This window comes from Natator depressus, chromosome 11 (assembly GCF_965152275.1).
Source record: "Natator depressus isolate rNatDep1 chromosome 11, rNatDep2.hap1, whole genome shotgun sequence".
NCBI lineage: Eukaryota > Metazoa > Chordata > Testudines > Cheloniidae > Natator > Natator depressus.
Genome location: NC_134244.1, coordinates 59,038,246 through 59,053,654, shown reverse-complemented (window position 1 = coordinate 59,053,654; position 15,409 = coordinate 59,038,246). Strand labels below are relative to the sequence as shown.

General features: G+C 39.1%; 1 protein-coding gene across 2 annotated transcripts in view; it reads left to right on the top strand.

Moving 5' to 3' along the window:
• Window positions 1-15,409, top strand: part of ALS2 (alsin Rho guanine nucleotide exchange factor ALS2) — a 66,027-nt gene that overhangs the window by 41,170 nt on the left and 9,448 nt on the right. For both annotated transcript variants that reach the window (XM_074967928.1, XM_074967927.1), the window contains exons 22-30: window positions 3,101-3,212; window positions 3,531-3,608; window positions 3,710-3,843; window positions 5,816-5,983; window positions 8,201-8,318; window positions 9,077-9,234; window positions 10,890-11,012; window positions 12,294-12,470; window positions 13,318-13,363. In XM_074967928.1, the coding sequence (XP_074824029.1) occupies window positions 3,101-3,212; window positions 3,531-3,608; window positions 3,710-3,843; window positions 5,816-5,983; window positions 8,201-8,318; window positions 9,077-9,234; window positions 10,890-11,012; window positions 12,294-12,470; window positions 13,318-13,363 (1,114 nt within the window). The remainder of the gene's footprint in view (window positions 1-3,100; window positions 3,213-3,530; window positions 3,609-3,709; window positions 3,844-5,815; window positions 5,984-8,200; window positions 8,319-9,076; window positions 9,235-10,889; window positions 11,013-12,293; window positions 12,471-13,317; window positions 13,364-15,409) is intronic.

Sequence of the window (15,409 nt, the reverse complement as noted above, 5' to 3'; positions counted from 1 at the left end):
CCACCCTCTGCACATGCCTCACATCAGTAAGGATCTCCTTTTATATGTGGCTCTTTCCAAAGCTCAGTTTATGCTGATCCAGATCAGCCAGCAGGCTTTTTCCCTTGTTACTTCTGTAGCAGTTGTTCAGGTCTACTTGCTTAGATGTTGGCTTATTGTGTTCTGCTTTATTAAAACTTTCAGTTTCTGAAAATAAGAACATAATGGGTCGGACCATTGGTCCATCTACCCCAATATCCTGTCTTCTGACACTGGCCAATGCCAGGTGCTTTTAGAGGGAATGAGCAGAACAGGTAATTATTTTGTGATCTATCCCGTCATCCAGTCCCAGCTTCTGGCAATCAGAGGCTAGGGACTCCAGAGCACAGGGTGGCATCCCTAGCCATCTTGGCTAATAGCCATTGATGGACCTATCCTCCATGAACCTAACTAGTTCTTTTTTTTTTTTTTGAACCTCATTATAGTTTGGGCCTTCAGCATCCCTTGGCAATGAGTTCCACAAAGTTGGCACAGAATTCCCCAGGTTGACTGCATTATGTGAAGAAGTACTTCCTTGTGTTTGTTTTAAATCTGCTGCCTATTAATTTCATTGGGTTGACCCTTGGTGCTTGTGTTATGTGAAGGAGTAAATAATGCGTCCTTATTCTTTTTCTGCACCAGTCACAATTTTTTTTATAGCTCTCTATCACATCCCCTCTTAGTCCTTTCTTCTCCAAACTGAAAATTCCCAGCCTTTTTAATCTCTCCTTCCGTATCCCCTGTAATTTTTGTTGTCCTTCTCTGTACCTTTTCCATTTCGAATATATCTTTTTTGAGATGGGGAGACCAGAACTGCATGCAGTATTCAAAGTGTGGGTGTACCATGGACTTATATAGTAGCATTATGATATTTTCTGTCTTATGCGCTGTCCCTTTTTTCTAATGGTTCCTAATATTAGTTTTTTTGACTGCTGCTGCACATTGAGCAGATGTTTTCAGAGAATTATCCACAATGACTCCAAGATCTTTCTTGATTGGTAACAACTAATTTAGACCCCATCATTTTGTATGTATAGTTGGGATTGTGTATACTTTGCATTTGTCAACATTCAATTTCACCTGCCATTTTGTTGTCCAGTCACCCAGTTTTGTGAGTCTCTTTGTAGCTCTTTGCAGTCTGCTTTGGACTTAACTATCTTGAATCATTTTGTATCGTCTGAAAATTTTGTCACCTCCCTGTTTACCCCTTTTTCCAGATCATTTATGAATATGTTAAACAGTGCTGGTCCAGTACAGATCCCTGGGGAACATTGTTATTCACTTCTTTCCATTCTGAAAACTGACCATTTATTCCTGCCCTTTTGTTTCCTGTATTTTAACCAGTTACTGATCCCTGATTGACTACTTCGCTTCCCTCTTATCCCATGATTGATTACGTTGCTTAAGAGCCGTCAGTGAGGGACTTTGTCAAAGGCTTTCTGAAAGTCCTAGTACACTATATCCACTGTATCCCCATTGTCCATGTGTTTGACCCAGCTCAAAGAATTCCAATAAGTTGGTGAGGCATGGTTTCCCTTTACAAAAGCCATGTTGACTCTTGCCCAACATGCTGTGTTGATCTGTGTTTGATAATTCTGTTCTTTACAATTGTTTCAACCAGTGTGCCTGGTACTGAAGTTAGGCTTACCAGCCTGTAATTGCCAGGATCACCTCTGGTGCCTTTTTAAAAAATTGGTGTCACGTTAGCTATCTTCCAGTCGTTTGGTACAGAAGCTGATTTTAAGGCAAGATTACATACCATAGTTAGGTCTGCAATTTCATATATGAGCTCCTTCAGAACTCTTGGGAGAATATCATCTGGTCCTGGTGACTTATTACAGTTTGTTTAATCAAAACCTCCTCTACTGACACCTCAATCTGGGAAGTTCCTCAGATTTGTCATCTAAAAGAATGGTTCAGATGTGGGAATCTCCCCCACATCCTCTGCAGTGTAAACCTATGCAAAGAATTAATTTAGCTTCTCTGCAATGGCCTTATCTTTCTTGAGTGCTCCTTTAGCACCTTCATCATTCAGTGACCCCACTGCTTGTTTGGCAGTTTCCTGCTTCTGATGTACATAATTTTTTTTGCTATAGTTTTTGAATCTTTGGCTAGTTGCTCTTCAAATTCTTTCTTGGGCTGCCTAATTGTACTTTTACACGTGACTTCCCAGTGTTCATGCTCCTTTTTATTTTCTTCAATAGGATTTAACTTCCAGTTTTTAAAGGATAACTTTTTTTGCCTCTAACCTCTTCTTTCATTTTGTTTACCCATAATGGTACTTCTTTGATCCTCTTACTATGTTTTTTAATTTTGGGGTACACATTTAATTTGCACCTCTATTATGGTGTTTTTAAAAAGTTTCTATGTAGGTTGCAGGCCTTTCACTTTTGTGACTTATACCTTTTAATTTCTGTTTAAATAGCTTCCTAATTTTTGTGTATTGCCCTTTCTGAAGTTAAATGCTACTGTGGTGGGCTCTTTTGGTGAGTTGTTTTTCTCCCCATGAGGATGTTAAACTTACTTATATTATGATTGATATTATCAACCGGTCCAGCTATATTCACCTCTTGATCAGATCCTGTGCTCCACTTCGGACTAAATCAAGAATTGCCTCTCCTCTTGTGGGTTTCAGGACTAGCTACTCCAAGAAGCAGTCCTTCATAGTGTCAAGAACATTCATCTCTGCATCCCATCCTAAGCTGACATATACCCAGTCAATATGGGGATAGTTGAAATCCCCCATTATTATTGAGTTTTCTGTTCTTTGTACACTCTAATCTCCCAGAACATCTGAAATACTAAATTTCATAATAACACTCTTGCCACATCCAGTCATTTCAGAGTATTTTTGTTAAGGTTTATGTATATTTCTGCTGGTGAGACTCCTCTTTCCATTAAACTAATGAAACCAGATTAAAAAACACCATACAGAGTTCAAATGTATGGCATGTGACTTCCTGAACTTGTGACATCACATTTTCAATGTCATAGTGGAGCCCAATTGAGAGCAGATATAATAAGCACTCTTTCCTGTAAAAATTAGGCTATTTTATCTAGATATACTTTCCTATTTCTGCAGAGGAGAAAAATATATGGGAACATGGCAAGATGACCTCTGCCAGGGAAATGGTGTTGTGGTTACTCAGTTTGGACTGTACTATGAAGGAGCCTTTAGCAACAACAAAATGATGGTGAGTTGGACCTTAAACTATATATTCTTTTTTCCCCAGCTGTTGTTTATCCTGTGCAGCACTCTACATATCACTATCAAAATCTAACACTTCAGTTCTGTCCTGTAATTTTAAAAGTGTCTTTGTAATGACTGGTCTACATTTTACTGCAATCTCCTATAGTAGCTGTCACTTTAAAAAGTCAACAGTTGCCAGTGGATATAATCTGAGATCTCCTAGGATATCTCTATACCTAGAATGCGGTCTTTTTAATTGTGACTACTGTATATGCCATCTGTCCATAATTGCTCTGTTGTGTTAATTATGTTCTTTATATAGGGAACTGGGATTTTGCTTTCTGAAGATGATACAATTTATGAAGGAGAGTTTTCGGATAACTGGACCCTTAGTGGAAAGGTTGTAATTATACTTTTTGGGTACCTTTTTGTAAATTTGTTCTCTCTTCTTTGAATCATTTCTCAGTGGGATTCAGTTTAATTCTCTTTCTCCCCCACAAGGGAACCCTGACCTTGCCAAATGGAGATTACATTGAAGGTCTCTTCACTGGAGAATGGGGATCTGGGATAAAAATAACTGGAACCTACTTCAAACCCAGCTTGTATGACAGTGAGAAGGACAGACCTAAAGCATTGTGAGTTATGGGTGGGGAATCACTGCTATTCTGATAGTATAGAGTAGTGCCTTTAAGTGTAACTGAAATTAATTACCAATCTCATTCAAAGCTAACTACGTTCAGGAAAAAACATTTGATCTAGAACAATGTCTTTTGACTTTCTGTAGCTTTTCTAGGGTCATTCACAGCAACTCTCTGGTTGGAGAAGGGTCAGGGCAAGGCATTACTGCATTGCATTGCTAAGCAGGAATTGCAGGTCCTTGAAGACAAGGTGCAGGATGGTGGACTTTGGGAGGCTTACTTTTCTCTCATGGTTTTTCCTTTCTTCTCCCCAGAACACTAGCTGGGGGCAAAGATAATGACCGCTTCAGAACACAAGTTATGACTGTGTTTAGAGACTGCAGGGGAAAAGAATGGGATAGTTTATATTTGCAGGATTGTTGGCCACAGACCTTTTGACCTGTCATTAGTTCTGTGGAGAAATCTGTTTTTAAAAAAAACCAACATATTAGTAGAACTAGGGCTGTGCATAGAAAGTAGCTAACAGCAACTGGAAATGTACTGGGGGAACCTCCTGGATCACAAGCGATGGTGTTTTCACACCTTGGCAAAGCTAATTCTAGAAAACATCAGGAACAAGTGGCACGTTGGGTTAGTCTGCTGACTTGTTGTCTCTAAGACCTGTGTTTGAGTCTCTTTTTAAGTCATAATGAAGATACATTTGATTTCATTTTGTCCAAAAATTCATTGGCAGAGCTGTGGATGAAGCTTCACAGTATTTACTAGCACTGTGCCTGGTTATACTTGTAGTATAGATTCTTCAGTTTCAGGATCACTAAAGCTCCCTCTGAAATTTCAGAAATATATGTTAGAATGAGAACTATAACCCACGTGTTTTTACTTGGCTGGCTTGTCACTGTGCTTCCTGAAGCATTCACTGGTACTTTCTTTTGACAGCACTGACACCTACAACCTAATGCAAAGTTAAACAGGCATCCCTGCTGAACTGAACACTTGCAATCTTAGCTAGCTGTCTGCTTTTCACCCCAGTAGGGAGTCTATGAATAAATGTATGTACACAGTTGTGAAGACTGGCTGTGAAACAGCAAGAGTTCTTTTTTTTTTCTTTTTTTTTTTCCCAAGTTGCCTTGATGTTCATAATCTATTGGTATCGTTGTAAAAAGGGCTAGCACCCACCTTTTGTGACAGTATGAAACTAGACAAAGTTTCAATCAAAGTACTGGCAGTTCTCATTGTGCTTAGTTCTCAAGTGCTGTGAAATAAATTGAATACTAATAAACTATCCGTATCAATAACATCTTAATGGCTATACATAAATCTGTATACAACTGTTGATCACTGGTAACTTTTGTTCATTCTGGGGATCTCCAGGCTTTTTTTTCTGGGAGTATCAATAATGGTGAAAGTAGACACAGCCAAATGCAGCATATTCCTTTGTCTCAAAACCATTTATTACATCAAAGCAATGCATATTTGAGGAACCACATGTGTTCCATATTATAACAGATTGTGTCTCATAGGAAGACACTATTAAAAAGAGTAGAGACTGACATTTCTAGTTGTGGAAGGGGTATCAGTTTCTGTTTAATCTGTTAATGTTATTAGGTACACAGATTGCTGTACATTTCAAGGCTGCTCTTTGCAGTGAGAAACATAAGGACCATGCTAATCCTTAAATGAACTCTTTTCAGAAACTTTTGATAGTCAAACTACTCTAGATCAGAGTAGTTCTAGATTCAATCCTAACGCTTAACAGAAAAGATATTTTATATACCAGGTCAGTTTACAATGGTCCAATAATTAACATTAGACACAACACTTAATATTCATATAATCTTAAATGTTCAGATTTCCTCAAACAAGTGTGAATATCTTACAAGCACATAGATATAATTAGGTGCAGTTTCACACTGGGTTGTGTTCCAAGACTGTCTGAAATCAGAGTGGCATTTGGTGATGATTTTATCAGGAGGAAGCTTGGAAACCTAGCCGTGCCTGCTGATGAGAAATGGAAGGCAGTGTTTGAAGAATGCTGGCACCAGCTGGGTTGTGAGAATCCAGGCCAGGGAGACAGATGGAAGGCTTGGGACAGCATTGCTGTGGCTCTGACCACCAACCGCCGTCAACACAAAGACAGGTTAGTGTCCAGAAGTATAGTAGCCAGGATGAAGAAATTATTTCAGAAGAAGCTGGGAGCACACCAAGGGAAGACTAGGAAAACTTCTTTGAGATATCTATAGTTAATGAAAATTTCAGAAGTGCATTGTTTAACTTCACCTCGTAATGCAAAATCTCTTTTTCAGAACAGATCCGTTGGTAGGAGATAGTTTAGATCATTACAGATGGTGTTATATATATTTTGCAATATATGTGTGAGTGGATACAGGTATCAGAATGCAGGGCAGCTGCACCTGTATTCACTCCCTCTCGTCCTTCATCGGTACCCACTCATAAGCTTCCAGCTCCCTAGTCATTGCCTCTCTTGGGTGGAGAGACATGTCTGTCTCCTGACTGACTGCACGGTTTTCAGGCTGCACAGTTCCCTACCTTCACTGAGTAGCCCAGCAAGTCAGACTACCTAAGTAGGCCTTCTTTGTTTTTCTCCTCAGAGGCTGTAAACCGCATAATTGCCCATAGGTATAAGTTAGCTACACCGCCCTTTCTAAGCAAGCATATTTATTCTTAAGGTGAAAGCATTACAGAGAAAACATAAAAAAATCACAAACAAAAGAGCCTACCTAAATGCTAGTATGCTTACCAGAGATTACCCTAACTGTAACAAGGGCTGTGGCAGTGGCAGGTCAACAGTTCTTCAAACCCGCAAAGGAGTCACAAGTTCATAACAGCTGTTAGCTCAGAAGAAACACATCTATGAATCTGAATCTTTTCTTTATAGAGTTTGGGTCTTTGATCTGCAGAGACCCTGAATAGGTAATCAGCCAGACAATGGGTTTCTCTTCAAGGTGGGTCTGGAGGGCAGAATTCCATCCTTCTTATTCAAGTATTTCCTAGGGGGTACCCATTCAACTGAAAGTTGTCTTGTCTGATTCATTTTTAAGAGTCCTTTTGAAGCTCGTAACACCACCCAGTCATATCTCCCCACCACTAAAGACCATACGTACAATCCCACACTAATACATAAACATTTGCTTTTGTAATAAAATGAATTCCTAAGATATTTTAACTTAATTCAGTAAGGTTTGTCCAGGATATGTTGGGAAATTGCCATATCTGTCACAAGAGATTGATATGTATTAGAGATTTTCCTTAAACATATTTGTATATTTACATAAGTGTCTATATCTTAAGTTATTTTAAATCATGTTTAGAAACAGTCATGATCTGTTCTGAAGTATATTTAAAATATACAGTACAGTTGCATCTGAAGAAGTGGTTTTTTACCCATGAAAGCTTCTGCCCAAATAAATCTGTTTAGTCTTTAAAGTGCAACTGGACTCCTTGTTTTGTGGATAACTAACACAGCTACCCCCGATACTTGACAGTGAAGTAAAAACTCTGTAATAGAGGATTTAGTTAGTACAGAACATAATCCAACTTTTATACTTCTCAGAATGATTCATAATGTATTTGAAAAGTTCAAATAAGAAATAAAAGCTGCGGAGAAGAGACGCTGAGGTAGAAGCTAGGGAGAAGATTTGAAATTTGGAAATCGCTGATAAAGAAAATAGGTACAGAAAGGCTTTAAAGAGCTTTAGGGAAGGCTCTTGTACCAAGTGTGTCAATTGTGCAAAGGAAAAGAGGAAGTTGGCATTAGATGAAGGTGGGAGAGATCCATGAGACAGCTGGAGCAAATCTATGCAGGGTTTTTCAAACAAGTAGCCATTTTGAACATGATACTGAAATCAGTGTTCAACTCCATGGATTTTTCTACCAAAGAGATATAGTGAGGTCATGTTGTTTCATAGACATGACAAAGTGGGCAGCAGCATTCTGCACATTCTGGATTCTGTAGAGGTGAGATTTTTGGAAGGCCACAGAGAAGTAAATTGCAGTAGCAGAGTTGAGAAGAGATAAAAGTATGGATGAGGACTTCAGCAGAGATGAAATTGAGGCAATATTGTTGAAGTGGTGATAGGCACATTTGCAGGTATTAGATGCAGAAGGAGCAAGAAAGTTCAGTGTGAACAACAGTGTCAACATTTAAGAGGTTTTGAGAAGGGAAATGTTTCCTAATACACCATTTATCCTCCCACCTCACTTTAAGACATATAATTAAAAAAAAAAATTTTGTCATATATCTTTAGACTGTAAAATCTGATTAAATATATGCACATGTACTGTACATATTTCATGTATAATCCATACAATATCTCTGTCCTTTATATCTCTACAGCCCAGAACTATTGAGTCGTTCACACACTCAGACACTGGAGAGTTTAGAGTTCATTCCACAACATGTTGGTGCCTTCACACTAGAGAAATATGAAAATATCAAGAAATATTTAATAAAGGTATCGTGAGCATCATCTAATATTGCTGGCTGTTGTCTATAAAGCATGATTTCAGGTGTCGTAACTTGTTCATTGCCACTTAAATTATCCAGCTGATTTCAGTCAGTATCAATGTACAGTGTCTGTTACTTTCTGTACTTGCACATTTAAGGTCCTAGTTAAGTTCTTGCTCTCTCAAGTAATTGCCAAATTCACCTAACCCACCAATTATTAAGAAAAATATATGGGTACTGCTTTCTCTAAAGTTTGAGCCCTCATGGTCACTTCTCTGGTAATACCAATCTGCTCGTGGAGTCTGTTCCTTGCTTCTTATGTTTCATCACCCTAAAAAAGTGTTTGGGTCCCAATAGAGCATTCTGTGGAATTTTGAAGTGCTTGTGAGGTTACTGAAATATTTTGTGGGTTTTCTGTATAACTGCATAGATGATTTACTGAATTACCTGAGGCGGCTGTAGTGTGAATTCTTACCTAATAGAGGAGTTTGCTACGCTTTTCAGCTAAGTGTAAACTTTACGGTCAAAATAAAGTTTTGACTATTTCTGAAGTTAGTTTATATGTGTAGTATGTTGTATATAGTTGATATGCATGTATAACTTTTAAAAAAGGTTAAATTTTGAACCTTGAGTAGTTGAACTGAGACTCCTGCTTGTGTCTCTTGTACTCAAGGCTTTTATTCATAAGGGATAACATTTCTGTCTCTTGGATCTGTCTCTTACTGCTGCATAGCTGGTGACTCTGATTAATACCTCTCCACACAGGCCTGTGACACCCCTCTCCACCCTCTGGGGAGGCTTGTAGAGACATTAGTAGCTGTGTACAGAATGACCTACGTTGGAGTGGGAGCCAATCGGCGGTTACTACAGGAGGCAGTAAGAGAAATTAAATCCTACCTCAAACGCATTTTCCAGTTGATCAGGTAAGAAGCATCACGTTTTAAGTTAGATTGCTTCTGGATGTACTGAAAAACATTTCATTCTCCTAATCTGGTTATTTGGCTCTGTGTGCCAGCATTCCTCGTAAATTTGAAAAGAGTCATGATAGGATTCTGTGCTTAGCTGACTTGATGAATCTGGACAGAAAACCGTTTTCCCCCTGAAAGCTCTGTCCACAGTGGAACCCATTAAGGCTCTGTCCACAGTGGAAGGCATTCTTCAATGTGGTTGTTTCTAGCTGGGCGCTAAGGGCTTGTCCACATAGTGCATAAGTCAGCACTAGAGGAGTGTAAATTCTAGTGCACACTAGCATGTTGTGCACTAGAATTTACACTCCTCTAGTGCTGACTAATGCACTAACTGGCCTGTTTCAAAGAGTGCTACAGTAATGCAGTTTTATAGTGGATGCCAGCCCAGTTAGTATGCAACACATTAGCACACGCTAGAATTTACGCCCGTCTAGTGTGGACTAGTGCGTCATGTAGACCAGCCCTAATGTCTGATTCCAAACCAGTGTATACAGGGGATGTTTGAGGGGATGGTATTAGAGCAGTATATAAACCAAGCTCAGACACATAGCACGGGGTTCACAGAGTGTTCCGTAAGAATTCTTGGTAGTAATCTCCATTCACACTAAAGTGAAGAGCTGTGCTTAGATTCTTGCTAGCTGCTATAGTTATAGTACAGTAAGTTATTTTCAAAGCTATTATTCTACCATGGATATCTGCATTTTTGGTGTAATGTAGATATTAATATAGTTAAGGTTTGTGCAAAACTGCATGTTTTAGTTTAATTTTGACTAGGAAAACAGTACACCAACATACACTGAGACTTTTAACTAAATCTTATGGTTACACATGTGGACGCATACTGTGAACCCCAGTGTAAGCTTTTTAAAGATCATGTATTTTAAATAAGAAATCTGAAACTATGAATAAGAAAACTGTAGGATATTCAAACACATTTTAAGTTTTTTTTTTTTTTTTCCAAGCCAAACAGTAGTTGCACTCTGCAAACCTTCTGACAGTGTGCTACTCTATCCAGGTCGGTAGTTGATGACAATTTTGATTATTAATACTAAGGAGAGGATGAACTGTAAAATAAGGATATGTGGGATGAAAATCTTCAATTAGGAAAACAATTCTCTTTAAACTCCAGTATACCCTAATTCATTCTCTGGGCTATATCGCATAATTCCATACTTGTTTTCTGTCTCCAAATTTTCCAGGAATCTGACTGTTCTTGAGCACTCTTGTGAGGTTGTATGATGTCAATAGTTTATAGTTTCTTAAAATTACTGGTCCCAGATGTAGCTTAATGAGATTGTCATATCTGAAAAAAAAAAAACACTATCTTGCCTGAATAGTTAGCTAATTAAGAGAGGAACCAAATGAAAAAGGAGCTAAGGAAAAATTAACCTAATTAATGTATATCAAGCTGTTTGTTTGTGTCATAAGCTTAAGTAATTGGATATGGCTTTGCTGCTAGGCTCACCCAGGAGAAATCACTATGTGCAACTTGTGTTAGAAAAATGTGTCTCAAATAACTTCCCCTGCTTTCCATTAGAAGTATGAATATATTAGCTATTTATGGAATCTTCTGATAAATCAAGTGATGCAATTATGATTTTATTTTTGAGGTTCTTGTTTCCTGATCTTCCTGATGAGGGCAGCACAATTCCACTCTTGGTGACTGAGACAAAGAGAAGGAAATCCTTCTGTAGTGGGAAAATGGACTCCAGATCAGAATCTCCTGAACCAGGGTGTGTAGGGGAAAAATCATCTCCAATAAACTACGCAGTTCATAAACTAGTACCCAATTCATAAAGCAGTCCCTTGTTAGGAAAGCATTTAAGTATGTGCTTAAGTGCTGTCCTGAACTGGAACCTTAGATTTGTACCTATGTTAAATCTTTTTCCCTTGGAAAGTGTGTCTAGTAAGGAGGGCGGAAAAATAGCTTTTGGCTCCGAGGACAGATTGTCCTAAGCAAACATCCATGTGAATTCACAAAAAATATTTAATTCTGAGTGGCCTAAAGTAGAGACTAAATGCAAATACCATACTTGAATGGCTTGGAGAGGAGTGTTACATTATAGTTCAAATTTTACATACAAGTTTTGAATTAGAATTGCAGGAACTGCATGCGGTTCTGATCACCCCATCTCAAAAAAGATAATTAGAACTGGGAAAGGTACAGAGAGGGGCAACAAAAATGATGAGGGGTATGGAACCATTTCCGTATGAGGAGAGATTAAAAACACTGGCACTGCTTAGCTTGGAAGAGACAACCGGGGGTGGGGAATACGACAGAGGTCTATAAAGTCAAGAATGGTGTGGAGAAAGTGAATAAGGAAGTGTAATTTACCTCTTCACATAACACAGAATCCAGGGGCACCCTATGAAATCAATAGGTGGCAGGTTTAAAACAAACATAAGGAAGTATTTCTTCACACAACATACAGTCAACTCATGCAACTGATTGCCAGGGGATGATGTGGAGGCCAAAGGTATAAGTGAGCTCAAAAAAGTATCAGATAAATTCATGGCTATAGGTCCATCAATGGCTATTAGCCAAGATGGTCAGGATCATAACCCCATGCTCTAGGTGTCCCTAAACCTCTGACTGCCAGAAGCTGGGACTGGATGACAGGATGGATCACTTGATGCATTGCCCTGTTCTGTTCATTCGCTCTGAAGCATCTGGCACTGGCCACTGCCAGAAGACAGGATACTGGACTAGATGGATCTTTCATCTGACCCAGTGTGGCTGTTCTTATGGCCTTATGTAGGAAAGTCTACTTGGTACCTATTTGGTGTTACAGCATTGTACCTGGACTGTGTTGTTAAATAAAGGATCTTACTCATAAGTGTAACTTTAGCACAAGTGTTAATTCCTTAACCTGCACCCTTTCCTAATTCTCCTCCCCAACTGAACATACCCTGAAATGGCTATGTATATGTTCTAATTGTTTGGCTCAATTCATTTTCTATAAATATGTGTCTTGGTTCCCCCCTTCCCCTTTTTTCTTTTCTGCTTTTTTCAGTTATGTGGTAACCAGTTCTGGGCTGCTGCTTCCTGTGTTGTTACCACGACTCTACCCTCCTTTGTTTATGTTATATGCCTTAGACAATGAACGCGAAGAAGATATTTACTGGGAATGTGTTCTTCGTCTAAACAAACAGTCAGATACAGCTCTTCTGAGCTTTCTTGGAGTTCAGATGTGAGTATGCTGTTAAAAGTAATGGCTTTAACACTAAAACAAAAATGTGATACTTGGAAAACCATGGCCAAGTGAAGGCACTGTATCAAAAAACTTCCTATGCCAGTGGCTCTCAACCTACTTATCATTGTGGGCCCCACAGACCTCTATATCCAGTGCCTGCCACCCAGAGACACCTCCACAGAGTGGAGCCAGACGTGGAGGGCTAGGTGGCAGCCCCGACCCTGACCCCGCAAGGCCATCCGGCAGTCCTGAGACCAACCCCGACCCTGACTCTGGGGAGCTGAATGGCAGCCCCGGACCCTCGCCATGTGGGGCCGGCGACTCCAACCTGGCTAGGCAGTCGGGAACCCAGACCCCATGTGGCTCGACGGCCGTTAGCACACAGCTGGGCCCCAGTTGTGTGCTAATTGAGCTGCGGTTTGAGAACTGCTGTCCTTTGCGCTATGAATCTCTCATGGGCTGTTCTATATTTCCTTTTCTTTTATTATCAGAACATCTATATGTAACTGTATCTTTGCAGTAAGTGGTATGTGAGGGGGCTGATCACACACATGCTCATTTTAAACTAATATGGTACTTGGTCATAGGAAAAGAAGTAGCCTGATAACTTTTTAGTTATATAAAATTTGCTTAAGCGGCGTGGCAATTCTTTAAGAACTCAAGGGTAGTGTTCCAAATTATAGTATTTTCCACTGTTTCTGCCAAGTGTAGGTAATCATGTGGTGGAGGGAGGAAATTAGAAAAATCTTGAGGGTCCCTTTCTGTGCATCAAGCAAAAGATAAGTTAAAATCACTTTTTAAAAACAACTCATTCTGTTAATTGAATACATGTGGTTTCTTACAGCAAATTTTGGCCAGTGACTGTGTCCATCCTTGGAGAAAATAAAAAGGTATATCCACTTTTTAATGGAACAGAGGAATATGTGAGCTCACATGCTTGGCAATACATTTATTATGCTCTTATTTTTCCTTTGTGCTTACATCTTTTGTATGTATTTTAAAGCTACATTAGACTTCCTTACTGTAAGCAGTTGTCACTTCAGAAGTGCAGCTCTATCCAGAATTTCCTTATTCCATATATTAGAGGATGCATAGTTCTGAGAACTTCTAATATTTTAAAAGAAGCCTGCATCTGTTTTGTTTGGTCCACAGTTGTGAAAGAGGATGAGGTTAGAAACATCTCTTACCAGGATAAGCTGTAAATTGCATTTGATAAAGACTTTTAAAAAATAGAGTAATACCACTTTTATTGTAGATTATCACCAAAAAAGGCATTATTAATAAAGATGATAAAGGAACAGATTATACAGTTAGGAACAATAGCCACTTTAGAGTAGCCAGTTTCTGTTTTCTGCTAATGGTGGTTTAACAATCAGACGTCTCTTACTAGTTAACCTAAATATTTTGTTTAAGTATATGGCTAGATTTATGCTGTGGAGGAAAAAATATGGAAGACTTAATCAAAAACGTCAAATTCAATTTTCCATGGAGATGCAGAGCCTTTCAGTTTTAGGTCATTACTTCAGTCAGCACAGGTCAGTAGTGACCAATTTTCTTTCCCATCAGATGCTTGCTATTATGTGAGACTATTTTGGTGGTCTCCTTCCAATTCGTTTTAGACAAGTATCACCATCTCAGAAATTTTCAATATAATTCACTCTAATCAGTCTCCTGGTTGGTATCATGAGGAGTGAGGCGAAGGACTGAATAAAAAAAGAGACTGAATTTCTCTGCCTCTGGACTTGGCCCTTCCAGATCAGAGTTGAGATCTGTTGGTGAGGCAGTATGAAGAAACCTACATAAACATTGCCCAGACAGGTAACAGTTTTGTTGACAGAGGACTTCAGTTTCTTAAGTCAATCGAGCATCTTTTATGAGCCCCAAAATCACTCTATAAAAATATACTTTTATTTTACTGCGTTTTTCTCACTCATATTTAATACAGGTTTCAGAGTAGCAGCTGTGTTAGTCTGTATCCACAAAAAAGTCAGGAGTACTTGTGGCATCTTAGAGACTAACAAATTTATTAGAGATTAAGCTTTCATGGGCTACTGCCCACTTCATCAGATGCATTGAATGGAACATATAGTAAGAAGATATATAGATATAGATACACACATACAGAGAAGGTGGAAGTTGCCATACAAACTGTAAGAGGCTAATTAATTAAGATGAGCTATTATCAGCAGGAGAAAAAAAACTTTTGTAGTGATAATCAAGATGGCCCATTTAGACAGTTGACAAGAAGGTGTGAGGATACTTAACATGTGGAAATAGATTCAATATGTGTAATGACCCAGCCACTCCCAGTCTCTATTCAAACCCAAGTTAATGGTATCTAGTTTGCATATTAATTCAAGCTCAGCAGTTTCTCGTTGGAGTCTGTTTTTGAAGCTTTTCTGTTGCAAAATTGCCACCCTTAAATCTTTTACTGAGTGGCCAGAGAGGTTGAAGTGTTCTCCTACCGGTTTTTGAATGTTATGATTCCTGATGTCAGATTTGTGTCCATTTATTCTTTTGTGTAGAGACGGTCCGGTTTGGCCAATGTACATGGCAGAGGGGCATTGCTGGCACATGATGGCATATATCACATTGGTAGATGTGCAGGTGAACGAGCCTCTGATGGCGTGGCTAATGTGATTAGGTCCTATGATGGTGTCACTTGAATAAATATGTGGACAGAGTTGGCATCAGGCTTTGTTGCAAGGATAGGTTCCTGGGTTAGTGTTTTTGTTGTGTGGTGTGTGGTTGCTGGTGAGTATTTGCTTCAGATTGGGGGGCTGTCTGTAAGCGAGGACTGATCTGTCTCCCAAGATCTGCGAGAGTGAGGGATCATTTTTCAGGATAGGTTGTAAATCTTTGATGCGCTGGAGAGGCTTTAGTTGGGGGCTGAAGGTGACAGCTAGTGGCATTCTGTTATTTTCTTTGTTGGCCCT